Source organism: Lithobates pipiens, unplaced genomic scaffold (genome assembly GCF_037356315.1).
Source record: "Lithobates pipiens isolate NorthernLeopardFrog02 unplaced genomic scaffold, aLitPip1_a1.2 Scaffold_22, whole genome shotgun sequence".
NCBI lineage: Eukaryota > Metazoa > Chordata > Amphibia > Anura > Ranidae > Lithobates > Lithobates pipiens.
The window spans coordinates 93,677,978-93,705,957 of NW_027507784.1; the positions used below are offsets into that span (position 1 = coordinate 93,677,978).

Genomic DNA, 27,980 nt, shown 5'->3' on the forward strand with positions numbered 1-27,980 from the left:
AATAAAACCACTGGACTGATCATAGGTATTTGTTAAGTGACAACTATGCCCACCCTTTTCACTCCCTTCCTCCATTCATGTAAGCTGTACTATAGCTTCCATCAGTGAAAATGGAGGAGGCAGACCTTTAATTCATCCACATCCCCCCATCCTCCATTCACAGATTGCTTTTTTTTGCCTGGAAGCAATGTACACTACAGCTTCTATGAATGGAGAAGAGGGCAAAAAGGACTGGTACTCTTGAGGAGTAATAAAGTATAACAGTACAGCGCTATTCTCATTTAAACCCTATACACCATAAATGTGTTTGGGAAAAAACATAAAATATCACAGTCAATTGGTGTGTAAAAAATGATATAAATCAATCCCATGTGCTAATAAAAATAATTATAGTCCAAATGTGCTGTCCAAAATTCAAACCAACCCCATGTGTCATAAATCTTTCAATCACTGTTTACAATTTCTCCAGTGACTTACTTTCCCTATCGTCCATCACCAATGTAGATGTGCTGAGAGTGATAGGTGTCCCGGACGCCACACATCAAGTCAAAGCCTGCTGTGTGATAGTGAATGGCAGTCTCAGCCTGGACCCCCGCTCAGAGTGAAACGCGTTGGAAGAGTGGCCTGGCCGGGGGGGGGGGTCCAGGCTGAGACTACCATTCAATATCACACAGCAGGCTTTGACTTGATGTGCTGCTCCTGGGACACCTATCATTCTCTACTATTGCCTGGAGCATAGACAACCTCCATTTCTGGCCAGCACTCACAGCAGTGAGCACAGGACTTTATTCCCATACAGATTGAGCGGCTCACATACACATATCTTGGTTCACAGTGTAGATGTGTTCTCACCTTAAAAGAATGACCAGTATATTATAAAGGTCTTATAAAGCATTTTTCCCCTTCCTGTGGTCAAGATACTGGCCCATAATCAGCTTCACTTTCACTCAAGGCAAACAAAAATTTACCACGTGTGTATCAGTTAAAACCACATTTATTTAAAACCACACTCACATTAAAACATGCACCTATACTTCATCGCACACAGGTAAACCACATCAATAATAAGCCATTAGCTCTATATACAGCCTTTAGCATAATGAAAACCTGAAATTCCGGTCACTTCCTGGTTGATGCGTGATGACGTCACTAAGCCCCGGGGGCCTTTTTTTCTTTCCTCCCAAGGTCCCATGCACCCTGGGTGTTTGCCCAACTCTTCTAAACACCCTGAGAAAATCAGTGTCAAAAATGCGTCCAAAGCTGTGTTTAGCCGCCTTTAAGCACATCAAGTGCTTGACCATTAATTGATTTCATTAGCCAGAATATTAATTTTTTTCTGCCCATTGAAATGAATGAACACTCAAGTGCTTGACATTTCTAGCATTAACACACATTTAGATGCGTTTTTAGCGGTATCTCCTCCTTCACACGCCATCTCTGGGTTTTTGTTCTGTCTCCAAATGCCCCTGCCTCTAATTGCCTGCAAATGACTATGTGTGCATGGACAAATAGGCTAACATTGAGGGGCGTTTAGAGGCAAACGCTAAAAAAAGTAAAACGATTGTAAAAGCAACGTTTAAAACTTTATGTATATCTAAAATAGCCTAAAGCCTAAAAAAAAAGCCTGCATAGCATGTGAGTGTTCCTAGGAACTCCTGTCTCTCACAGTTGTATCTATAGTGTGATATTTAAAGCAGAGCTCCACCCAAAAGGGGATCTTCCACTTTAAGGCCTCTGATTTGTGAAATGGGGCTTTTGGGGAGGTACGGGTTTGACAGGTACCCGTTCCCAATAATTCCCCCCCCCCCCCAATTCCTCCAGAAGTCTTCTGGGACACATGACAGGTCCCAGAAGACTTTGGGACAAGTCACAAAATGTAGCACCACTCTCGCATAAGCACTGGGCACCCGACTGTCAAGGAGCAAGCTGTCACCGACAGGTGCCTATAGTAAAGATGCCGGCAATGGAGGACACAGGGAGAACATGACTGGGGTGAGAACACTGCTGGATTGTGGTACAGGTGAGTGGCTGTTAATTAAAAGTCAGCAGCTACAGTTTTTGTAGCTGCTGACTTTTAAATTTTCACTTAAGAGACTGGAGCTCCGCTTTAAGGCACTGCTGCCTCTGACTGCTAGTTTTAGGAGATTTGGATGGGATTTGATGATGTCATTACTGTGCTGCACACAGTTCTCCTTGCTGGAGGTTCTGAAATGAGGAAGCAAAGCCCTGTCTGTACTCAAAGATGCAATGCAGAACAAGCCAAGCCAGTAATGAGAAAAGATCAACTGTAGGGAGGCAACAGGTAATACTGGTGACTAGTCCTTCATCCTCTGCCTTCCTTTTTTGACAGAGACTCCAAAGTTCCTTTCCTCTTTGAAGATCTGTTCTTGAGTAGTTCCAAGTCTCATGCCCTCTCCCCTTTCCTAATTTCATATTTCTTTTCTATGTAAAAAGACAAATAAACTTTAACAAAACGAAGTAAGTAAAAGTTAAATTATTTATTCCTTAATAAGCTCTAAGTTAATGAAAAGAATAAAAATTCGGAAGTGGAAAAAAGAATAATGTCAGTTCAGATTATTACTACAGAATCTGCAGCAGCTGAATAGGCTATTTATCGAAAGACAATAGCGTGGGTCTTATCACCTACACATAAGATGAGATGTTCTATAGATGGTCCATCCTCCAGGGCCATACTGCTGCATCAAACAACGGCTGGTCATCTTTTCCACAGGCCTCTGTGAAAACTGTTATGCATGCCAAGACATTTTAGGAAATGCAACAAGCCTCTTCCCTCCCGCGCCACAGAATCATTCCTTTCAAGGATATCCATCTGATTAATTATGGCAGATCTGCAAAAACAATTAGCTGGTATTCTAATGATATGGCATTTGGCTTTAACTCTGCCTGTGCCAATGACTGTGCAAAAAGAAATCCTTTGTAGCGGCTTTTATTTTCCTCTCTAGATTAGCAACATCAAAGGAGACACAGAGATGACCTCTGTTAAATTTAGTATTGCTGAGGACTCCCAAGCAAATCTCACCTCCTACTGACAGTAATAGCGCAATCTGTTGAAAGTGGAGATAGATTATCTGACCCCCACAGTCAGATCTGTCTTATTACAATAAGAACAAGCTGGAAGTAACAGCTAAACATATTCTCCTTATACTATTCCCTGGTGTAGACTACAAACTCTGCTATACCACCTGGCCATGTGCTTGGTGAAGGGTCTACAATTAGACAATTTGTTAATTTTCTGTGCAACAACACAGAGCAAGCATTGGCTTTCTTGGTTTATTCTAATTGGTCAAATTAAATGCTACTGACGTTCAATACATGCTCAAGCAATATACAGGGGCAACATCAAAGGGGATTGAGGATCAAACTTTGATTTTCAAATGTAATTTTGCATGGATGAATATCGCCTATGATTCACCTGTGATTGTCCATGGACCATGAAGATAGATGAGTCATCAGGAGGTCAATTACAAATGACTAACCAGTTGCACAATTGCTTAATCACGAGCCTCAGGAACTTATATAACAGGTCATATTCGTGCACAATGCTGGCTGGGGTCTATTAAAGGGGAAAAACTTGTTTTCATAGGTTATAATGGGTAGTTTTCTATCTTGCAAAAATAAATTGTCAACGTACCATAGAAATATGGAAGGTGTTTACTGACTTGGATTACAAGATTTAAGCTCTGTGGCTCTCATCCTCATCCTCATCATCGCTTTACTACCAAGTAATCAACTGACTGCAAAGTCAGAGAAGCCAAATCTCCCACCTTGCATACATGTATGTATTGTACACTTGCTTGTAGATTAGCAATTCATTAAATTGACACCGTCATTATGTTCACTCAGTTCACAGTGACACTGAATACTTGCCCAGCAACACTCCTGCGCAGCATTAGTATTCACACCAGTCTCAGCCCCAGGGTTGAGAGATGTCAGAGCTTAGACAGTAGAATGATGTCATTGCACCCCTTTATGCAACCTCCCTGCCATGTCATTGTTAGGGCTCTTTCATACTGGCGGACTTCTCCAGCAGAGCCAACAGTTCAGGTGGGGGTCTCTCCGCTGATCCCTGCTGAGCAGGCGGATGACAGGTCCGTGTCCACTCCACTGATGCAGAGCAGACACGGACACATCCTGTTTTCCTCTATGGGCGGTCAGGTGGAAATGGATCGCCTGTCTGTTTACATTCTCTGATCTGATCCAAATGGTGAAAAATGTAGCGCTAACCAGTGTACACAAATATCGTGATATAGGTGAAATAATACATAAAAATAACAATAATAATGGAAAAACTCAAAAGTCCGTCTGTGAAAAATTGTGATGAAACACAAAATAAACCTCTAACGCTAAATAATAATGTGAAAAAGGTATGCAATAATGTCCAACATAACCAGCAGTGTAGAACAAAAACGAAAACGTCCAACACCAGATGATGGAAATTCAAAAAGAGTGGAGTGGAAGTGAGACCCTGTCCATTGAAGAAACATCAAGAATGGCAAATCATCAACAACAAAATGAGATGTGGATGCTCTTACCGGAACAGGTGGGCTCCAATGTCAGCGACACAGAGTCATACAGGCAGTGTGCCGCAAACGGCAGATGTATGGAACTCAAGATAGTTCGGACCTCTAGGATGGGATCCAGGGGAACCCGTGGGTAGCGTCCAAGCTGAGGATTTGCTTCATCTCTGTGTATCACTTCACTGGGTATATGGAAAGGTTTACAACCATTTTAAAGGGCCTAAAATTATAGGGGGCATTATAGTCTGGCTGCTCAATAATTCAGGTAAGAAGCAACAACAGTTGGGATTACACTTTAGAAAATAAAATGTTCTCTGTGTACAGTTCAGTCCCTTCTCATGGGAACAATTAGCAGATTTTCATGCTAGAAGACTGTTCTTGAATGCTGAAAATCAACACAGAGAGGGATAAACCAAATTATGAACTTTGGAAAGTCACAGGTCTTTTCATTATTTTGGTCCCACAGCATGTGCCAGTACACCTCTTCACCTTTTCAATCTACATGGATTGAAATTCGGCCAGATCAACAGGAACCAGAGAAATTTTGATCCATATATGAGCATGTGGATTGTACAGAAGTCGCTCTACTAGTCAACCTCTGTACAAGCAGCCTGTTGAGTTTTTCTCGATCAATCAGTGTCGCTGGCTATAACTGGCAGCACTGATCATTGTATGCTGATGGCAGGGAGGGCTCCTCATCATCAGAAAACAATAGAACGTGGATGATGGAATTGGAAATTTTTTATTGCACAACCCACTGGTTCAACTAAAAAAAATTATGAATGTATGGGCTACCTTAGTAACAAGATGTTTTAATAATGTGTGAAGCCATCAGTTTAACACTGTTAAATAAGGTGTGAGTTGGACCTTCATGGAGTCTTAAAGTGTCACTAAACCCACATCATAAAAAAACTGTCAATAAATTGTGTATTACATTGTATTCATTCTCACTCAGTTAATATTAGATTTGTTTTCTTTAACCTGCAAAACTCCTGCTTGATCCTGCTGCTCTCTATCTCCCCCTCCCCTCCCCGTCCATGCCCACAATGCAGCTAGGGATTGTGCAGAGCAGTGTTGGCAGCTCTGCACATGCTCAGTTTTCAGTGAGTTTCTATGCTGAGCATTTCCTCCCTATCACATCTGAGCAGTCCATGTGACTATAGAGTCACACGTGTGGGAGTATACACAGTGGTAAATGACAGCCCACCCCCCTCCCTCCTCCTCCATGCCCACTAACCAGCTAAGCACAATGGTAATTGGATATTACATGTAGATTGATTGAGGCTTCACCTCCCTGTTATTCTAAGACACAGGAACACATGTACCCACACCATGTTATCGCCAAAAAATAATAAAGATTTGATTTCAAATATATATTTGTATAACATTTTAAAACAATTTATTGATTTTAATTATTTATTTTTACTCTGTATCCCAAAGGCTGCTTTTGTTTTTTGTTTTGTTTTTTTGGACATGTGCTTATGTTTCCCTGCAGACAGGCTGGAGAAGATCTGGGTCATGTGACAGGTGTATTTTTTTTATAGATTTCTTTTTTATTGACGTAATTACAGTCCAATCATCCACACACACAAATAGAATGAACAATGTAAATTAAACAGTTTGTGTGTGTTTAGTATCACTTTAAATTCACTCACCAAAAATATCAGATATGAGATAAAAAAATGTTAGAATTACATTTTTAGAGGTACAAACCAATAGTATACTCATAGCAAAGGGCTATAAAAACACAGAAATACTGTACATGAATGGCCTAGAAGGAACACAGCCCCAGAAACGCACCTACCTGTATGACTTCTACAATGTGGTGCAAGCAACCTGCAACTCTCTGCTGTCAGCACTGCAGCAGTTTGCTATCCGGTCTCCACTGCTGCCAACATGTAAAATCCATTCCAGGGACATCTGACTCTCAGCACAAACACATTGGACATCCTCAAGACAAATTAGAGGGGCAGCTCAGTCAAACTGATATTTGACCCAAGGGGTTGTATGATGGGGAGCTAAATCCCCAGACAACCTCTTCTGTTCACCTGGGACTTCCGTCTTTCCTGCATCTGTCTGTATTAGGAGTGTCACTTCTCCTGCTGCAAACCTCATATATGATTAATAGGTCTTATGCAGGTCCCTTAGTCTAGCTCTGGTTCTATTTTTTTCCTTCTTTTTTTTCTCCAAAAATCCAGTGCAACAATGTATCTCTGAGATCTATGGGGATCTGAGTGTTTCTTTTCAAACACAAGTGGGCTTTGATCCTTGTAGAAGTGTTTATAAATACATATATACGGTATAAATACATAAACAGGGAGCATTGTATCAATGTGGATCTTGCTGATAAAAAAAACGAATGAAAATAAACAAACCAAAGAACAAACTTTCTACAGGTGAGAGGAGCTCAGAGTACAGATCCCCAGATAGATGAAGTGCTGTACTTTATACTAAACTATTCACAGATACTGGTGCCAAGATGAGGATTTGTAATGAAATGAATGGATCAGTCACACATCAGAGGGAAGGTGATGATCAGCACTGCAAATAATAGTAATAATAATAATAAAAGTACTTCAAGAGCAAAGTCTCAGGGCAACACTGAATACCAGACATTGTCCCTGGAAATTAGAGGCAGGCAGTCTATACCAAGCATTGTCCCTGGAAATCAGGGGAGACAGCTCATACAAGAAGCTGTCCCTGGAAATCACAGGCTGGCAGCTAATACACTAAAGTGTCCCTGGAAATGCAAACACAAAACTGTCCTCAGAAATGCTGGCAGCCAATACAAGACATTGTCCCTGGAAAAAAGAGAGAGTCCATATGACACACTGTCCCTGGAAATAGAGAGAGCCTATACAACACACTGTCCCTGGAAGTGCAGAAGGGCCATAAAAGACGTTGTCCCTGGAATGCAGACAGGCTATACAAGACACTGTCCCTGGAAATGCAGACAGCCCATATAAAATACTGTCCCCGGAAATGCAGACAGACCAGACAGACCATACAAAAAAATGTCCCTGGAAATTAGTGCCAGGTAGCTCATACAAGATATTGTCCCTAAAAATCAGGAGCAGGAAGGCTGCACAAGACATTGACCCTAGAAATTCATACGGCAAATACAAAACACTGTCACTGAAAATGCAGACAGTCCATACAAAAAATTGTCCCTGGAAAAGAAAACAGGCCATACAAGACATTATCACTGGAAATGCAGCCATGGGGCTCCCTGCACTCCAGTATAATATCAGGATGGGGCTCCCTGCACTCCTGCACTGTGAAGGCGTAGTGCATTGTGGGCCGTTCGTACCTCACGAATATGGTGAGAACGGTCCACAAAGTTCTGAATTCGCTGAACAGGCGAACAGCCCCTGTTCGAGTCGAACATGCATTTGAGTCGAACACCGAGCTCATCCCTACTCCCTGCACTCCGGTATAGTGATGGGGCTCCCTGCACTCAGGTATAGTGATGGGGCTCCCTGAACTCCTATATAGTGATGAAGCTCTCAGGTATAGTGATGGAGCTCCCAGCACTCCGGTTTAGTGATGGGGCTCCCTACGCGCCGGTATAGTGATGGGGCTCCCAGTACTCATATATAGTGATGGAGCTCCCTGCACTTCGGTATAGTGATGGGGCTCCCTGCACTCAGGTATAGTGATGGGGCTCCCAGTACTCATATATAGTGATGGAGCTCCCTGCACTTCGGTATAGTGATGGGGCTCCCTGCACTCAGGTATAGTGATGGGGCTCCCTGCACTCCGGTATAGTGATGGAGCTCCTTGCACTCAGGTATAGTGATGGGGCTCCCTGCACTCCGGTATAGTGATGGGGCTCCCTGCACTCCGGTATAGTGATGGGGCTCCCTGCACTCCGGTATAGTGATGGGGCTCCCTGCACTCCGGTATAGTGATGGAGCCGGTATAGAGATGGGGCTCTCTGCATTCTGGTATAGTGATGGAGCTCCCTGCACTCCTTTATAGTGATAGAGCTCCCTGCATTCCGGTATAGTGATGGGGCTCCCTGCACTCCAGTATAGTGGTGGGGCTCCCTGCACTCCTGTAGAGTGATGGGGCTCCCTGCACTCCTGTAGAGTGATGGGGCTTCCTGCACTCCAGTATAGTGATGGAGCTCCCTGCACTCCAGTATAGTGATGAGGCTCCCTGCACTCCTATATAGTGATGGAGCTCCCTGCACTCCGGTATAGTGATGGAGCTCCCTGCACTCCGGTATAGTGATGGAGCTCCCTGCACTCCGGTATAGTGATGGGGCTCCCTGCACTCCGGTATAGTGATGGAGCTCCCTGCACTCCGGTATAGTGATGGAGCTCCCTGCACTCCGGTATAGTGATGGGGCTCCCTGCACTCCTATATAGTGATGGAGCTCCCTGCACTCCGGTATAACGATGGAGTTCCCTGCACTCTTATATAGTGATAGAGCTCCCTGCACTCCGGTATAGTGATGGAGCTCCCTGCACTCCTATATAGTGATAGAGCTCCCTGCACTCTGGTATAGTGATGGGGCTCCCTGCACTCTGGTTTAGTGATGGGGCTCCCTGCACTCCGGTATAGTGATAGGGCTCCCTGCACTCCGGTATAGTGATGGAGCTCCCTGCACTCCTGTATAGTGATGGGGCTCCCTGCACTCCGGTATAGTGATGGAGCTCCCTGCACTCCTATATAGTGATGGAGCTCCCTGCACTCCTATATAGTGATGGCGCTCCATGCACTCCGGTATAGTGATGGAGCTCCCTGCACTCCGGTATAGTGATGGAGCTCCCCGCACTCCGGTATAGTGATGGAGCTCCCCGCACTCCTATATAGTGATGATGGAGCTCCCTGCACTCCTGTATAGTGATGGGGCTCCCTGCACTCCGGTATAGTGATGGGGCTCCCTGCACTCCGGTATAGTGATGGAGCTCCCTGCACTCCGGTATAGTGATGGAGCTCCCTGCACTCCGGTATAGTGATGGAGCTCCCTGCACTCCGGTATAGTGATGGAGCTCCCTGCACTCCGGTATAGTGATGGAGTTCCCTGCACTCCGGTATAGTGATGGAGCTCCCTGCACTCCTATATAGTGATGGAGCTCCCTGCACTCCTATATAGTGATGGAGCTCCCTGCACTCCGGTATAGTGATGGGGCTCCCAGCACTCCGGTATAGTGATGGAGCTCCCTGCACTCCGGTATAGTGATGGAGCTCCCTGCACTCCGGTATAGTGATGGAGCTCCCTGCACTCCTGTATAGTGATGGAGCTCCCTGCACCCTGGTATAGTGATGGGGCTCCCTGCACTCCGGTATAGTGATGGAGCTCCCTGCACTCCGGTATAGTGATGGAGCTCCCTGCACTCTGGTATAGTGATGGGGCTCCCTGCACTCAGGTATAGTGATGGGGCTCCCTGCATTCTGGTATAGTGATGGAGCTCCCTGCACTCCTTTATAGTGATAGAGCTCCCTGCATTCCGGTATAGTGATGGGGCTCCCTGCACTCCAGTATAGTGGTGGGGCTCCCTGCACTCCTGTAGAGTGATGGGGCTCCCTGCACTCCTGTAGAGTGATGGGGCTTCCTGCACTCCAGTATAGTGATGGAGCTCCCTGCACTCCGGTATAGTGATGAGGCTCCCTGCACTCCTATATAGTGATGGAGCTCCCTGCACTCCGGTATAGTGATGGAGCTCCCTGCACTCCGGTATAGTGATGGAGCTCCCTGCACTCCGGTATAGTGATGGGGCTCCCTGCACTCCGGTATAGTGATGGAGCTCCCTGCACTCCGGTATAGTGATGGGGCTCCCTGCACTCCTTTATAGTGATGGAGCTCCCTGCACTCCGGTATACTGATGGGGCTCCCTGCACTCCTATATAGTGATGGAGCTCCCTGCACTCCGGTATAACGATGGAGTTCCCTGCACTCTTATATAGTGATAGAGCTCCCTGCACTCCGGTATAGTGATGGAGCTCCCTGCACTCCTATATAGTGATAGAGCTCCCTGCACTCCTATATAGTGATAGAGCTCCCTGCACTCTGGTATAGTGCTGGAGCTCCCTGGACTCCGGTATAGTGATGGGGCTCCCTGCACTCCGGTATAGTGATGGAGCTCCCTGCACTCCGGTATAGTGATGGAGCTCCCTGCACTCCGGTATAGTGATGGAGCTCCCTGCACTCCGGTATAGTGATGGAGCTCCCTGCACTCAGGTATAGTGATGGAGCTCCCTGCACTCCTTTATAGTGATGGAGCTCCCTGCACTCCGGTATAGTGATGGAGCTCCCTGCACTCCGGTATAGTGATGGAGCTCCCTGCACTCCGGTATAGTGATGGAGCTCCCTGCACTCCGGTATAGTGATGGGGCTCCCTGCACTCCGGTATAGTGATGGGGCTCCCTGCACTCCGGTATAGTGATGGGGCTCCCTGCACTCCGGTATAGTGATGGAGCTCCCTGCACTCAGGTATAGTGATGGAGCTCCCTGCACTCCTTTATAGTGATGGAGCTCCCTGCACTCCGGTATAGTGATGGAGCTCCCTGCACTCCGGTATAGTGATGGAGCTCCCTGCACTCCGGTATAGTGATGGAGCTCCCTGCACTCCGGTATAGTGATGGGGCTCCCTGCACTCCGGTATAGTGATGGGGCTCCCTGCACTCCGGTATAGTGATGGGGCTCCCTGCACTCCGGTATAGTGATGGAGCTCCCTGCACTTCGGTATAGTGATGGAGCTCCCTGCACTCCTGTATAGTGATGGAGCTCCCTGCACTCCGGTATAGTGATGGAGCTCCCTGCACTCCGGTATAGTGATGGAGCTCCCTGCACTCCTTTATAGTGATGGGGCTCCCAGCACTCCGGTATAGTGATGGAGCTCCCTGCACTCCTTTATAGTGATGGGGCTCCCAGCACTCCGGTATAGTGATGGGGCTCCCTGCACTCCTGTATAGTGATGGAGCTCCCTGCACTCCGGTATAGTGATGGAGCTCCCTGCACTCCGGTATAGTGATGGAGCTCACTGCACTCCGGTATAGTGATGGAGCTCCCTGCACTCCGGTATAGTGATGGAGCTCCCTGCACTCCGGTATAGTGATGGGGCTCCCTGCACTCCTGTATAGTGATGGAGCTCACTGCACTCCGGTATAGTGATGGAGCTCCCTGCACTTAGGTATAGTGATGGAGCTCCCTGCACTCCTTTATAGTGATGGGGCTCCCAGCACTCCGGTATAGTAATGGGGCTCCCTGCACTCCGGTATAGTGATGGAGCTCCCTGCACTTCGGTATAGTGATGGAGCTCCCTGCACTCAGGTATAGTGATGGAGCTCCCTGCACTCCTGTCTAGTGATGGAGCTCCCTGCACTCCGGTATAGTGATGGAGCTCCCTGCACTCCGGTATAGTGATGGAGCTCCCTGCACTCCGGTATAGTGATGGAGCTCCCTGCACTCCGGTATAGTGATGGAGCTCCCTGCACTCCTGTATAGTGATGGAGCTCCCTGCACTCCGGTATAGTGATGGAGCTCCCTGCACTCCGGTATAGTGATGGAGCTCACTGCACTCCGGTATAGTGATGGAGCTCCCTGCACTCCGGTATAGTGATGGAGCTCCCTGCACTCCGGTATAGTGATGGGGCTCCTTGCACTCCAGCATATAATCAGGATGGGGTTCCCTCTTACCTCTCGAAGAAGAGTCGGATCATGAAGATGCAGACCGCCAGGGGGATGGCCAGATAGAGGTCCTCCGCCTGGGGGAAAGTCGCCTCTTCTGTGTTCTTCAGATCCGCCCAGGTGACATTGTGCGGCAGCCAGAACCTCTCATTCCAGAACCAGAGCAGGACACCTGAGGCCATATTGATGATGAGTCGCTGTGATGCTGATGCTGCGCCTCCTCTTCCTCCTCTCTACCTGCTGCAGCCGATGGATGTGTGATGATGGTGGGGAGGAACAATGCCGACACTTGTCTCTGGGAAGGAGCTGGGACTAATGAGCACTGCCTCTATTCTTCCTTCCAGCCTTCCTTGTCATGGAAGGGGCGGACTCTGCACACACACAGCTGCCAGCCCTGCCAGCATGCCATTCACTGGGCTGAGCCTGGTGTCCTTTATTGGGCGATGCTGCATCCAGTCTATGGAAAGCTGCAGAGGAGCCACTGCCTGCGAGCATAGGAGAGGTCACAGGAGTTTAGCTTGCAGATCAAAGATGACTTTCCGGTCTGGCAAGCTTCTTCAGAGACTGCAGATGGGTGTGCAAGGCAGCTTTTTAACATGGAGGAACCCTTAAAAATAACTTTCAGGCTGCATTCACACTTGTGTAACACACAAACGCACAAAATCGCACAATTTTCCACACCTTTGTGAAATGCATATCGCGCTTGCAATGTCATTCGTTGTTAATGGCACCCCAGATGGAGCAAGATCGATGCACAGCTTTGCACATGGCGAAAAAAATGCGTAAAGATCTAAAAGGTACTTGAGGTTCTTTGTTGCAAAAGAAATGCATATGGTGAAAAGTGTAGTGTTCCTTCACCTTGGTGGTTAGTGGGAAAAGGATCTTCAGTATATTGGTGGTCAGTGAGGAAGGACCCCCTTTACATTAGAGATCAATGGGAGAAGGACCTTCTGTCAGTGGAAAAGTACTTAGTTGTATTGGTGATAATTGGAAGAAGGATCCTCTTTACATTGGTGGTCAGTGGGAGAAGAACCCTCTTTGCAATGGTAGTCAGTAGGAGAAGGAACCTTTTACACTGGTAGTCAGTGAGAGATGGACCCTCTTTACATTGGCGGTCAATGAGAGAAGGTCCTATTACATTGGTGGTCAGTGGGAGAAGGGCTCTCTTTGAGTGGTGGTACGTGGGAGAAGAAACCTCTTTGATGGGTGTTACTCATTGCATCGGTGGTCAGGGGGAAAAAGGATCCTTTTTACATTTGTGGTCGGTGGGAAAAGGACCCTCTTACATTGGGGGTTCAATGGGAGATGGTTCTTCCTTATTTTGGTGGTCATTGGGGAAGGACCTGACATTGGTGGTCAGTGAGAAAAGTATCCTGTTACATTGATGGTCAGTGGGAGAAACACTCTCTTACAATAGGGGTCAGTGAAAAAACAACCCTTTTTACATTGGAGGTCAGTGGGAGAAGGACCCTCTTAGACTGGTGGTCAGTGGGAGAAGAAAACTTTTACACTGGTGGTCAAAAGAAAAAGGAACTTGTTTTACATTGATGGCCAGTGGGAGAATGACCCTCTCTGACAGGTGGTTAGTGGGAGAAGAAAACTCCTTGATGGGTGGTCAGTTACCCTCTTACATTGGGGAGGGGGGGCAATGGGAGAAGGACCTTCTTTGACTGTTGATCAGTGGGAGAAGAAACCTCTTTGATGGGTGGGCAGTTGCATTGGTAGTCAGGGGAAGAAGGCCCATTCTTACATTGGTGATCAGTGGGAGAAGAACCCTCTTACATTGGGGGGTCAGTGGGAGATGGGCCTTCCTTATTTTGGTGGTCATTGAGGAAGGACCCTAAATTGGTGGTCAGTGAGAAAAGTATCCTCTTACATTGGTGGTCAGTGGGAGCAACACTCTCTTATAATATGGGACAGTGAGGGAAGGACCCTTTTTTCATTGGAGGTCATAGGGAGAAAGACCCTCTTACAATTAGGGGTCAGTCTGGGAACACCCAATACTTCGGTGTTCAGTGGGAGAAGGACCCTTTTTGACTGGTGGTCAGTGGGAGAAGGAAACTTTTACACTGGAGCTCAGTAGGAGAAGGACCTTTTTTACATTGGTGGCCAGAGGGAGAAGGATCTTTTTTACATTGGTGGTCAGTGGAAGAAGAAACCTCTTTTATGGGTGGTCAGTTATTCCTTACATTGCTGGTCAGTGGGAGAAGGATCTTCTTACAGTAGGAATATAACCTTCTTTATTTTGGTGGTCATTGGCGAAATTCCCTCTTACATTGGGAAGTCAGAGAAAGAAGGACTATCTTACACAGGTGGTCAGTGGGAACAACACTCTCTTACAATGGGGGTTAGTAAGGGAAGGACCCTTTTTACACTGCAACTAATTAGGTACACTTGAATGACACATACAAGTATACATCTCAAAACCTTTAAAATGTAAGTAACAGACTTTAATGTCATGAAAGGGAACAAACCCAACGGTTCATAAAAACATACAATATTTTATAACAGTCATTGAAATACAGTCCAGACTCTAAAAAAGGGTTCACATAAAAGTTATACTTGATTGCACAGCTTAGTGAATGCACAGCAACTTATTTTGCACGTTACATATCATTCAATATATTTAGACAATGGCTGGTTGCCTTGTAAAGAACTGTTCATTGGAAATAAGTCCTCCTGGGTCACTGTGTTTCCCGTTTCTGATTTTTCAGGACACATACAGTGCCTTGCGAAAGTATTCGGCCCCCTTGAACTTTTCAACCTTTTGCCACATTTCAGGCTTCAAACATAAAGATATAAAAATTTTATTTTTTGTGAAGAATCACCAAGTGGGACACAATTGTGAAGTGGAACGAAATCTATTGGATTTTTGAAACTTTTTTAACTAATAAAAAATGAAAAGTGGGGCGTGCAAAATTATTCGGCCCCCTTGCGTTAATACTTTGTAGAGCCACCTTTTGCTGCGATTACAGCTGCAAGTCGCTTGGGGTATGTCTCTATCAGTTTTGCACATCGAGAGACTGAAATTCTTGCCCATTCTTCCTTGCAAAACAGCTCGAGCTCAGTGAGGTTGGATGGAGAGCGTTTGTGAACAGCAGTTTTCAGCTCTTTCCACAGATTCTCGATTGGATTCAGGTCTGGACTTTGACTTGGCCATTCTAACACCTGGATACGTTTATTTGTGAACCATTCCTTTGTAGATTATGCTGTATGTTTGGGATCATTGTCTTGTTGGAAGATAAAGCTAAATCCCAGTTTCAGGTCTTTTGCAGACTCCAACAGGTTTTCATCCAGAATGGTCCTGTATTTGGCTGCATCCATCTTCCCCTCAGTTTTAACCACCTTCCCTGTCCCTGCTGAAGAAAAGCAGGCCCAAACCATGATGCTGCCACCACCATGTTTGACAGTGGGGATGGTGTGTTGAGGGTGATGAGCTGTGTTGCTTTTACGCCAAACATATCGTTTTGCATTGTGGGCAAAAAGTTCGATTTTGGTTTCATCTGACCAGAGCACCTTCTTCCACATGTTTGGTGTGTCTCCCAGGTGGCTTGTGGCAAACTTTAGACGAGACCTTTTATGGATATCTTTGAGAAATGGCTTTCTTCTTGCCACTCTTCCATAAAGGCCAGATTTGTGCAGTGTACGACTGATTGTTGTCCAATGGACAGACTCTCCCACCTCAGCTGTAGTTCTCTGCAGTTCATCCAGAGTGATCATGGGCCTCTTGGCTGCATCTCTGATCAGTCTTCTCCTTGTCTGAGCTGAAAGTTTAGAGGGACGGCCAGGTCTTGGTAGATTTGCAGTGGTCTGATACTCCTTTCATTTTAAAATGATCGCTTGCACAGTGCTCCTTGGGATGTCTAAAGCTTCACAGTGGTGTAGTGGTTAGCGCTCTTACCTAGCAGTAACAAGGTTGCTGGTTCAAATCCCAACCACGACACTACCTGCCTGGAGTTTGCATGTTCTCCCTGTGCCTGTGTGGGTTTCCTCCGGGTACTCCGGTTTCCTCCCACAATCCAAAGACATGCAGGTAGGTTAATTGACTTCTGTCCAAAATTGGCCTTAGTATATGAATGGGGACCTTGGATGATGGGCTCCTTGAGGGCAGGGACCGACATGAGTGTGCAGTGTACAGGGATAGGGACAATTGTAGACACTCACTGGGTTGAACTGGATGGACTGGTGTCTTTATTCAACCTAACTAACTATGAAAACTTGCGATATCTTTTTGTATCCAAATCCGGCTTTAAACTTCTCCACAACAGTATTACGGACCTGCCTGGTGTGTTCCTTGGTCTTCATGATGCTCTCTGCGCTTTCAACAGAACCCTGAGACTATCACAGAGCAGGTGCATTTATACAGAGACTTGATTACACACAGGTGGATTCTATTTATCACCATCAGTCATTTAGGACAACATTGGATCATTCAGAGATCCTCGCTGAACTTCTGGAGTGAGTTTGCTGCACTGAAAGTAAAGGGGCCGAATAATTTTGCACGCACCACTTTTCAGTTTTTTATTTGCTAAAAAAGTTTTGTTCCACTTCACAATTGTGTCCCACTTGTTGGTGATTCTTCACAAAAAATAAAAATGTTATATCTTTATGTTTGAAGCCTGAAATGTGGCAAAAGGTTGAAAAGTTCAAGGGGGCCGAATACTTTCACAAGGCACTGTAAGAGGAGTAGCAGTGGCAACTTACATCCTTGCGCATGACTATGGGTGGGTACCGGAATATCAAGGCGAGAAGGGGAGGCAGTCAGGACAGCATTGTGAGATATAGTAACAAACAGAGGGCAAGAGAAAAGATGGTAAAATCTATACAGGAGATTGCCAAGGCTAAAAACAAACTACCACGCCAATGAGGACAGTTTAACCTTAAGCTCCAGGCTTTTTCTGCCACTGTTTACACGTAACAATCAGTATTTTTGCTAGTAAATTCCTGAGAACCCTCAAACATTATATATATATAATTATAAATAATATATTAAATCAGAGGCCCTAGAGAATAAATTGGTGGGTGTTGCATTTTTTTTATGTCATACGGTATTTGCACAGCAGTTTCTCACGGTATTTGCTTATTTGCACAGCAGAAGTGCCAGCTGGTCGATGGGGTGTCCCTGTGGCATGGTAGACGGCAGGAAGAGGGGGAACATCCATCCCACTGCTTGTAAAAGCATTTCAGCTGCAAAACCACTTGAGGTTCAGTAACATACTGGTGCGCTGCTGATCATCAAGTGGTTACCACAAAAAGGTACATAAATCGTATAAGTCTGCCATGGGATCCAAAAGATGTTGGGTAGACATTGTAATGTCTACTTGTAGCTGTAACTAAGGAGTCCCCACAATTGGCTACAGTTGGGATCCCATGCTGGCTAAAGAGATTGTTATGCCAACATCCAGTGTCCCAGGGAGTTCCCCTAGCAGTTCCAGTGCCATACCACAGTTCCTGCCCATGAGACGCTCCATTCCAGGCTGGTTAGACAACAGCTGGAGGACACTACCGTGACCACTGATCTTGTTTTCAAGTCTCCAACAAAAAGATAGATCCTGCATTATCCTCAGGGGCCCTTACAAATGGACTTTGCTGCAACATTCATCTGGAGGTAACTCTAATACATTTTATACCCAGGTATACAGTATATGCACATTTCCACCAGGACGCATATTGGGCCCTTTTGCTGCTTGTACATTGGATGAATGTACTGTTATTAATCTCTTTTTATATAAAGAAGCTATTATTTTTTAGTGTGCATCTAAATGCTTACAGTTAATGTTATATGCTGGCTGTTGAGTAACCCTGATTGGTTTTACATGTATGTGAGAGTGTACTGCATTTTGTGTTTTATTAACCATTGTTGTCACAGCTCTTGCCATGCAATGCAGACAGTCAGGTGTGGTCATGCTCCACGTGGCTCAAGGAGGTATTGAACCCATGGCTGCCTGTTTGGTGCTCCTGTTACTTTGCCTCTGAGCCACACCTCAGTTGCTATCAGCCTGCTTTCCAGCTATGCCTAGTTCTGCATAAAGTAGTGAGGGCAATACTCTGATTTTAACTGTCACTCCTGGTTCAGCTGAGGCATTTTATCCAATCAGCTGGGTATAAAACACTGCTTCACTCTGAGGTCTTTGTCAGTTCATTGTTTTCTGTTTTGCCAAAGGTTCCAGTAGTCCTATGTTCTCGTTACAGCGTTCCAAGACTGACCCCGGCTTCTGACCCTGGCTCTGCTTATCATTTATTCTGACTTCTGGAATCCCTGACTACGACTTTACCTCGACTATCCTTTGACAAATTCCTGTCAAGCCTCCATGCACAGATTCACAGCCCAGGTAGCTTATTACCTTGTTACTGTGGGTATTTGCAAGCGTGAGCATACATCTCTGCACCATGGACTCCAAAGTAGGCAAGCCCTTACAATTATGAATTAAAAATATATTTTTTAAAAAGTTATATGCTGGCTGCAGTAGTTTTTCTGTTCTCAATTACTTTGTTTAGATTACTGGTTCATTTCCAAAGAAGGCAATCTCTTCTGCTTTCAGAGGCCCTACTGTGTTATCAAACCCACTCTTCCACTTAGTAAAGGTTCTGCTTCTGCTATTTACCTAAAATCTCACCTTTCTCTTATTTAGCTCTCCTGTATGGGAGGGCCCTTTCTCATATCTCCACTAATCTACCTGTGGCACCCCTCCACCTCACATGATACCACAGTGCCCAAGGCAGCCCCCCCCCCCTCACCACTTGTACCTGCGCTGCTTGCACTGCAGATCCTGATGTACAGCTTACTATCGGGCAAAGAGAACAGTAAGCAAACAGTAATATCACTGAAAATGTATTAAAAATAAAAAAAGGAAAAAATCCCATGTACATAAGTATCACAGCCTTTGCCATGACACCCAACACTGAGCTCAGGTGCACCCTGTTTCCATGGATCATCCTTTAGATGTTTCTACAACTTGATTGGGGTCCACCTGTGCAGGGCCGTCTTTAATATTGATTGGACCCTGGGCAAAACTTTTCTTGGGGGGGCCCCCCTTCCATGCAGTTTCGCTCTCCACCTGCTCTGAGACATACAATAAATAGCAGCTAGACTCAAAATCAGTTTACTGAATCGGATCAGGCAGCTATTGCGATTGGTTGCCAGAGGTTTCAGTGTATCATTACCGCTCACGGACTGGTTGCTAGGGGTTACAGAACACATTACAGCTCACTGGTTAGCTAGAGGTTACAGCACATGATTTCTGCTTGTTGATTGGTTGCTAGAGATTACTGTGGATATGATCTCAGGGGGGCATGATATACATATCAATGCTGCCGGCCACCTCTATTTACATATGAATGCCAGTAATTTACATGTAAACACAGGGTCTCCAGGTGAGTCATCTGGGACACAGCACAGGACTAAATCCTCAAGGGGCAAGGGAATTTAAACCAGCATAGTTGGCAAGTATGAAGCAGCTGCTTTGGGCCCCACAACAATGACAGGGCCCAGGGCAGCTGCCCCTTTTGCCCTGCCTTAAAAACGGCCCTGCACCTGTGGTAAATTCAGCAGTTCTTTAGATGATCTCACACTTCATACATAAGTCAATTGGGCTAAGAACGTAAGTAGCAAAGCACACTCACATATCAAGTCCACTGCTATATTTCAACAGGAGTTCAAGACAAATGGTTTGGAAATTAACATTTCTAGATGCTTTCTATAAAATACCAAATCTTCTCTCTTTGAGTTTAGGTCCACATTATTGGAGGTCCCATATATTCCTTGATCGTCTACAATGATGTATGCCAAAAATGGTTCTTGCATAATTTAAGATGTTAAACAATAAATTTTTGTACAAAGATCTAGATAACGTGTTATACAGCATACAGAACTGCTTAGAAAATACAGTCAACTGCGAAGGTACTAGAAATAACAGTTTTGTATTCGTGTAGAGAGTGTAATCCCAAATGTTTTACCGGGGAAAAAATCCCAGAGGTGACCTCTTGCTTATTCATGCTTTTGTTATTCAAAACCATTTACTGGTTGAGGCATGAAATGAATATGTATGAAAAGAGAATGTAACATATTTTAGATTAATAACTGCAGATATTTGGAATGACAAAGGGACAGCTTGCTGCACAGCTCCATTGATAATTAAGGATATGACATTCTCTATCTCTGGTACCTAAGCTATTAAAGTTATAAACCCACAGCTATCTAAATAAAACACTCGCAAAAAAACGAATTGCAGCATCTGGAAAAATGAAAAATCCCCAACGTCATCTCCACTATTGATTAAATGTGTCCCGGTGCTACATACATACTATCTAGCACCGGGACACATAAATATTGAACAATATCAAAACATTTTATAATGTCCATATGATATTCCAATAACAAAAAAAAAAGTATTACATCTTTAAAGTGAAGTGATATGATAATAGAGCCAACAATCAATAAATGAAGTCCAAATGGTAAATATGGACTTCCATTTATACTTTGTCTTCAGTCACCCTAAATTCTCCACCGTAATTCTTCTCAATATGCTATATAGACAGAAGCTCACCAGAAAATAATGATCCCTTATAGGTACGTGAGTCAAAAGGCACTTTCCCAACTGGGTTCAGAGCAAGCAGAATAATCATTAATCACATATTTCCTCACTGAATGGGTTCAATCCACAGCCATATACAAAGATGCAGTTTGATCGGCTCCTTGGCTCAGAAACAAGTTACATTACGGAGCTTTTCCTTTTTAACTTCTTTCTGAGTCAAGGATTAAAACTGCATCTGTAAATGACTGTGGATTAAACCCTTTCAGTGAAGAAATATATGTGATCAATATTTTAAAATCACATAACTTTATAGATGTAATACATGTTTTTGTTATTTTATATGTGCATTATATAAGGTTTTGAGACTGTTCACAATTTTTTTTATTATTTAAATATATGTTTATTAAAGTCGGGGCAGGACAGGAAATGTATATAATGTAGCAATCAATAACTGTTACAAATCCCAATTGATAAGATGACTGTAAAGTAACAATGGGTATTATTGACTATCAAGTGGTCAAAGTCCTAGTACATGCTATGTCATTATCACAATTATAAAAAGAAAAAAAGGAAAAGGAAAAAAAAAGGGAATATTAGGTGAGCAATGATAAATGAAAGCGGGTGTGAATCCAGTTCACTACAAGTGCACATATAGGTCATGTTAAGGATAATATCTCACAATTGGAGACCATTATTTTAATATAAGTTTTAATATAAGAAAGGAGGAAAATAAAATAAAAGAGAAAGCAAAAAAAGGAAGGGGGGAGGTGGAGTAATAGGAGAAGTCCGGGGGGGTGGGGTGGGGGGGGGGGAGTTTATTCAATATTAATATATAAAATGATATCTAATACAATATAGTAATACTGTTCACTATTTAGTATTTATAGAATGTAGCATTGGGACACATTTAATCAGTTATACTAGTATCTAAGCTGGCCTACACGGTTAGGTTTTCATTTGAACATTCATAGAAAAATCATTTGTCAGAATCTTCTTTCTTGGCCATGAGTCAACTCATTTTATGCCAAAGCCCTTACCATGTCTTCCAGGTCTGAATAGAACTGAATAGAATCCCAGATGTATTAAACAGGTTTCATTACAGAATGTAGTTTTTCTGAGCAAAAACCACATTCACAGCCAGAATTTGTTTCCGTAAAAAAAAATTTTTTCCATCCTGCTCATTTGAATTTTCTCCTCACTCTTGAAAAGAAACCTCCGTTTGATCCCAATAATCATTAGAAAGTCAAACGAACATTCTGAAAAATACTAATTTTCAAACAAAATTCTACTGGTGTATGGTGCAGAAATTCAGATGCTCGGGTGCAGGATTTTGAGTTTATTTGAGATCTGAAGGTGCAGGATTTGGGTCTGATCTGCATGTTAATGGTGCAAGAATTGGGGCTGATCTGAGAAGTGAAGGTGCAGAAATTGAGTTTATATGAGTTCTGATGGTGCAGGAACTGGGGTAATCTGAGATGTGAATGTACAGGATTGGGGTGATCTGAGGTGTGAAGGTGCAGGAATTGGGGTGCTCTGAAGTCTGGTGGTGCAGGGTTCGGGTGATCTGAGAGATGAAGGTACAGGAAATTGAGTTTATTTGAGAACTGAGGTTGCTGAAATTGGGTCTGAGGTTTAATGGTGAAAGAATTGAGGCTGACCTGAGATGTGAAGGTGCAGGAATTGGAACTGATCTGAGGTCTGATGGTGCAGGATTGGGGTGATCTGAGATGCGAAGGTACAGGAATTGGGGTGATGGGATGGTGCAGGAATTGGAGTTTATTTGAGATCTGAAGGTGCTGAAATTGGATCTGATCTGAGGTTTAATGGTGCAAGAATTGGTGCTGATCTGAGGTCTGAAGATGTGAAGGTGCAGAAATTGGGCTGATCTGAGGTGTGAAGGTGTAGGAATTGGGCTGATCTGAGGTGTGAGGGTGCAGAAATTGGGCTGATCTGAGGTGTGAAGGTGTAGGAAGTGGGCTGATCTGAGGTGTGGAGGTGCAGGAATTGGGGTGCTCTGAAGTCTGGTGGTGCAGGGTTCGGGTGATCTGAGAGATGAAGGTACAGGAAATTGAGTTTATTTGAGAACTGAGGTTGCTGAAATTGGGTCTGAGGTTTAATGGTGAAAGAATTGAGGCTGACCTGAGATGTGAAGGTGCAGGAATTGGAACTGATCTGAGGTCTGATGGTGCAGGATTGGGGTGATCTGAGATGCGAAGGTACAGGAATTGGGGTGATGGGATGGTGCAGGAATTGGAGTTTATTTGAGATCTGAAGGTGCTGAAATTGGATCTGATCTGAGGTTTAATGGTGCAAGAATTGGTGCTGATCTGAGGTCTGAAGATGTGAAGGTGCAGAAATTGGGCTGATCTGAGGTGTGAAGGTGTAGGAATTGGGCTGATCTGAGGTGTGAGGGTGCAGAAATTGGGCTGATCTGAGGTGTGAAGGTGTAGGAAGTGGGCTGATCTGAGGTGTGGAGGTGCAGGAATTGGGCTGATCTGAGGTGTGAAGGTGTAGGAATTGGGCTGATCTGAGGTGTGAAGGTGTAGGAATTGGGCTGATCTGAGGTGTGAAGGTGTAGGAATTGGGCTGATCTGAGGTGTGAAGGTGTAGGAATTGGGCTGATCTGAGGTGTGAGGGTGCAGAAATTGGGCTGATCTGAGGTGTGAGGGTGCAGGAATTGGGCTGATCTGAGGTGTGAGGGTGCAGAAATTGGGCTGATCTGAGGTGTGAAGGTGTAGGAAGTGGGCTGATCTGAGGTGTGGAGGTGCAGGAATTGGGCTGATCTGAGGTGTGAAGGTGTAGGAATTGGGCTGATCTGAGGTGTGAAGGTGTAGGAATTGGGCTGATCTGAGGTGTGAGGGTGCAGAAATTGGGCTGATCTGAGGTGTGAGGGTGCAGGAATTGGGCTGATCTGAGGTGTGAGGGTGCAGAAATTGGGCTGATCTGAGGTGTGAGGGTGCAGGAATTGGGCTGATCTGAGGTGTGAAGGTGTAGGAATTGGGCTGATCTGAGGTGTGAGGGTGCAGAAATTGGGCTGATCTGAGGTGTGAAGGTGTAGGAATTGGGCTGATCTGAGGTGTAAAGGTGTAGGAATTGGGCTGATCTGAGGTGTGAGGGTGCGAAGGTACAGGAATTGGGGTGATGGGATGGTGCAGGAATTGGAGTTTATTTGAGATCTGAAGGTGCTGAAATTGGATCTGATCTGAGGTTTAATGGTGCAAGAATTGGTGCTGATCTGAGGTCTGAAGATGTGAAGGTGCAGAAATTGGGCTGATCTGAGGTGTGAAGGTGTAGGAATTGGGCTGATCTGAGGTGTGAGGGTGCAGAAATTGGGCTGATCTGAGGTGTGAAGGTGTAGGAAGTGGGCTGATCTGAGGTGTGGAGGTGCAGGAATTGGGGTGCTCTGAAGTCTGGTGGTGCAGGGTTCGGGTGATCTGAGAGATGAAGGTACAGGAAATTGAGTTTATTTGAGAACTGAGGTTGCTGAAATTGGGTCTGAGGTTTAATGGTGAAAGAATTGAGGCTGACCTGAGATGTGAAGGTGCAGGAATTGGAACTGATCTGAGGTCTGATGGTGCAGGATTGGGGTGATCTGAGATGCGAAGGTACAGGAATTGGGGTGATGGGATGGTGCAGGAATTGGAGTTTATTTGAGATCTGAAGGTGCTGAAATTGGATCTGATCTGAGGTTTAATGGTGCAAGAATTGGTGCTGATCTGAGGTCTGAAGATGTGAAGGTGCAGAAATTGGGCTGATCTGAGGTGTGAAGGTGTAGGAATTGGGCTGATCTGAGGTGTGAGGGTGCAGAAATTGGGCTGATCTGAGGTGTGAAGGTGTAGGAAGTGGGCTGATCTGAGGTGTGGAGGTGCAGGAATTGGGGTGCTCTGAAGTCTGGTGGTGCAGGGTTCGGGTGATCTGAGAGATGAAGGTACAGGAAATTGAGTTTATTTGAGAACTGAGGTTGCTGAAATTGGGTCTGAGGTTTAATGGTGAAAGAATTGAGGCTGACCTGAGATGTGAAGGTGCAGGAATTGGAACTGATCTGAGGTCTGATGGTGCAGGATTGGGGTGATCTGAGATGCGAAGGTACAGGAATTGGGGTGATGGGATGGTGCAGGAATTGGAGTTTATTTGAGATCTGAAGGTGCTGAAATTGGATCTGATCTGAGGTTTAATGGTGCAAGAATTGGTGCTGATCTGAGGTCTGAAGATGTGAAGGTGCAGAAATTGGGCTGATCTGAGGTGTGAAGGTGTAGGAATTGGGCTGATCTGAGGTGTGAGGGTGCAGAAATTGGGCTGATCTGAGGTGTGAAGGTGTAGGAAGTGGGCTGATCTGAGGTGTGGAGGTGCAGGAATTGGGCTGATCTGAGGTGTGAAGGTGTAGGAATTGGGCTGATCTGAGGTGTGAAGGTGTAGGAATTGGGCTGATCTGAGGTGTGAGGGTGCAGAAATTGGGCTGATCTGAGGTGTGAGGGTGCAGGAATTGGGCTGATCTGAGGTGTGAGGGTGCAGAAATTGGGCTGATCTGAGGTGTGAAGGTGTAGGAAGTGGGCTGATCTGAGGTGTGGAGGTGCAGGAATTGGGCTGATCTGAGGTGTGAAGGTGTAGGAATTGGGCTGATCTGAGGTGTGAAGGTGTAGGAATTGGGCTGATCTGAGGTGTGAGGGTGCAGAAATTGGGCTGATCTGAGGTGTGAGGGTGCAGGAATTGGGCTGATCTGAGGTGTGAGGGTGCAGAAATTGGGCTGATCTGAGGTGTGAGGGTGCAGGAATTGGGCTGATCTGAGGTGTGAAGGTGTAGGAATTGGGCTGATCTGAGGTGTGAGGGTGCAGAAATTGGGCTGATCTGAGGTGTGAAGGTGTAGGAATTGGGCTGATCTGAGGTGTAAAGGTGTAGGAATTGGGCTGATCTGAGGTGTGAGGGTGCAGAAATTGGGCTGATATGAGATGTAAAGGTGCAGGAATTGGGCTGATCTGAGGTGTGAAGGTGCAGGAATTGGGCTGATCTGAGGTGTGAAGGTGTAGGAATTGGGCTGATCTGAGGTGTGAGGGGCCGGAATTGGGCTGATATGAGATGTAAAGGTGCAGGAATTGGGCTGATCTGAGGTGTGAAGGTGCAGGAATTGGGCTGATCTGAGGTGTGGAGGTGTAGGAATTGGGCTGATCTGAGGTGTGGAGGTGTAGGAATTGGGCTGATCTGAGGTGTGGAGGTGCAGGAATTGGGCTGATCTGAGGTGTGGAGGTGCAGGAATTGGGCTGATCTGAGGTGTGGAGGTGCAGGAATTGGGCTGATCTGAGGTGTGGAGGTGCAGGAATTGGGCTGATCTGAGGTGTGGAGGTGCAGGAATTGGGCTGATCTGAGGTGTGGAGGTGCAGGAATTGGGCTGATCTGAGGTGTGGAGGTGTAGGAATTGGGCTGATCTGAGGTGTGGAGGTGCAGGAATTGGGCTGAGGTGTGAAGGTGCAGGAATTGGGCTGATCTGAGGTGTGAAGGTGCAGAGAGCACAGAGGTGACACATTAAGAAAGAAATATAGTCACCAAATTATATGAATGGGCACATCGTGGTGAAGGGATAGATCGCTCTTATTTACCTAGACCAGTGATGAAAAACCTTGGCACCTCAGATGTTTTGGAACTACATTTCCCATGATGCTTATTCAGTCTGTAGTGTACTTGAGCATCATGGGAAATGTAGTTCCAAAACATCTGGGGTGCCAAGGTTCGCCATTACTGACTTAGACCATTGAGAACGATTATCAGAAGAAATTACATTTTCTCTCATGATGCCCACATGATTTATATATGCGCATGTTGCAGTGTCCAGCCTTGAGACACAGGGTTGCAATTATCTGTAAATCTGTAAAGGTATCTGTATATATGCACTGCTAGCACTTTACACAAGAACAATACTAAGAAGAAATAACATTTTTGTCTTTGTCTGTTTACATTGACAGATCTCCGTTCTGCGCTTCTCAGGAGCAATCGCGAGTCACCGGCAGCCATCTCGGCCACCAGCTACGTGCATTGGCTCCTACGTCCCGCCTTAAAGCACCCGCCATACAGCTATGGTGATAGCCATACTGCCGCCATAAAAACGATGGTGATCGGTCGGCAAGTGGTTAGAGTTCAGAGCTGGGTTACTCTAATGCCCCGTACACACGATCGGACTATCCGGAGGACTTGGTCCATCGGACAAGAGTCCGCCGGACAATCCATCCATGTGTGGGCTCCAAAAGTCTGGTGGACTTAGAAAGAAGTTTTGACTCAAAATTGTCCGCCGGACTGTCTGTGTGCTAATCCACCGGACTTTTGAAATGAACGGACAACCCTGTGGCCCCCCCCACCCCAAAGCACCTTGTCCCCATGTTCATGAGGACAAGGGCTTCTTCCCAAAAACCCTGGCCATTGGTTGTCGGGGTCTGCGGGGGGCCCCCAGATACCGGCCCCCGACCCTATGTGAATGAGTATGGGGTACCATTCACCTGGTGAAAAAAAGTGTAAATAAAAAAAACACAACACAAGTTTTAAACTAATTTATTGGACAGCTCCGGTGGTCTTCTCTTCTTCCGTCTTGGGGGGTCTTCTTGCCGGACTCCTCCGCTATCTTCTGCTAGCTCTTTTACTAGCAGAGGAGCCCGGCTTTCTTCTTAGTCGTCGCCGCCGTCCAAGGGTCTTCTTCCGACTTCGGGGTCTTGTCCCACTCTTCGGGGGTCTTGTCCCTCTCTTCGGTTCTTCTGCCGGGCCTCCGCTATCTTCTGCTAGCTCTTTTACTAGCGTTGGCCCGGTCTTCTGATGCTGCTGCCACCGCTGCCTTCTTCTCTTCTTCCTTGCGATGTTGACACAACATGTTTTCTTGTGCATCATCTTTAGAAGAGTCTTCCTTCTGTGACGACAGCCATACAGACCAATTTGATGCAGTGTGCGGCTTATAGTCTGTGCACTGACAGGCTTTATAACCAATGACAGTTTAAGTGAATAACAATGATTATCACATTACCATGACATCTGAAAGTCAGTGGAATATATTGGGCAGCAAGTAAACATGTTGTCCGTGAAGTTGATGTTTTGAAAGCAGAAAAATGCCCATTGTAGTCTGTTGTCTATGGTGCTGGGTAGCCACAGACCTGTCGGGGTGCCCATGCTGACCCATGTCCACAGCTAAAAGTGCATACAATGGGCACGAGAGCATCAGAACTGGACTTTGGAACAAGGGAAGATGGTGGCCTGGTCTGATGAATCACATTTTCTTTTACATCGTGTGTGTGTGTG

At 45.5% G+C, this 27,980-nt stretch overlaps 1 protein-coding gene across 2 annotated transcripts in view; it reads right to left on the reverse strand.

Moving 5' to 3' along the window:
- CERS6 (ceramide synthase 6) overlaps positions 1 to 12,550 on the reverse strand; it is a 318,039-nt gene extending 305,489 nt beyond the window's left edge. Inside the window, exon 1 of one of the 2 annotated variants that reach the window (XM_077447910.1) lies at positions 12,187 to 12,550. In XM_077447910.1, coding sequence (XP_077304036.1) covers positions 12,187 to 12,359 — 173 coding nt within the window. In that variant the 5' untranslated portion in view covers positions 12,360 to 12,550. The remainder of the gene's footprint in view (positions 1 to 12,186) is intronic. The other variant, XM_077447909.1, reaches the window with a different exon arrangement.
- Between the last annotated feature and the right edge of the window lie 15,430 nt (positions 12,551 to 27,980).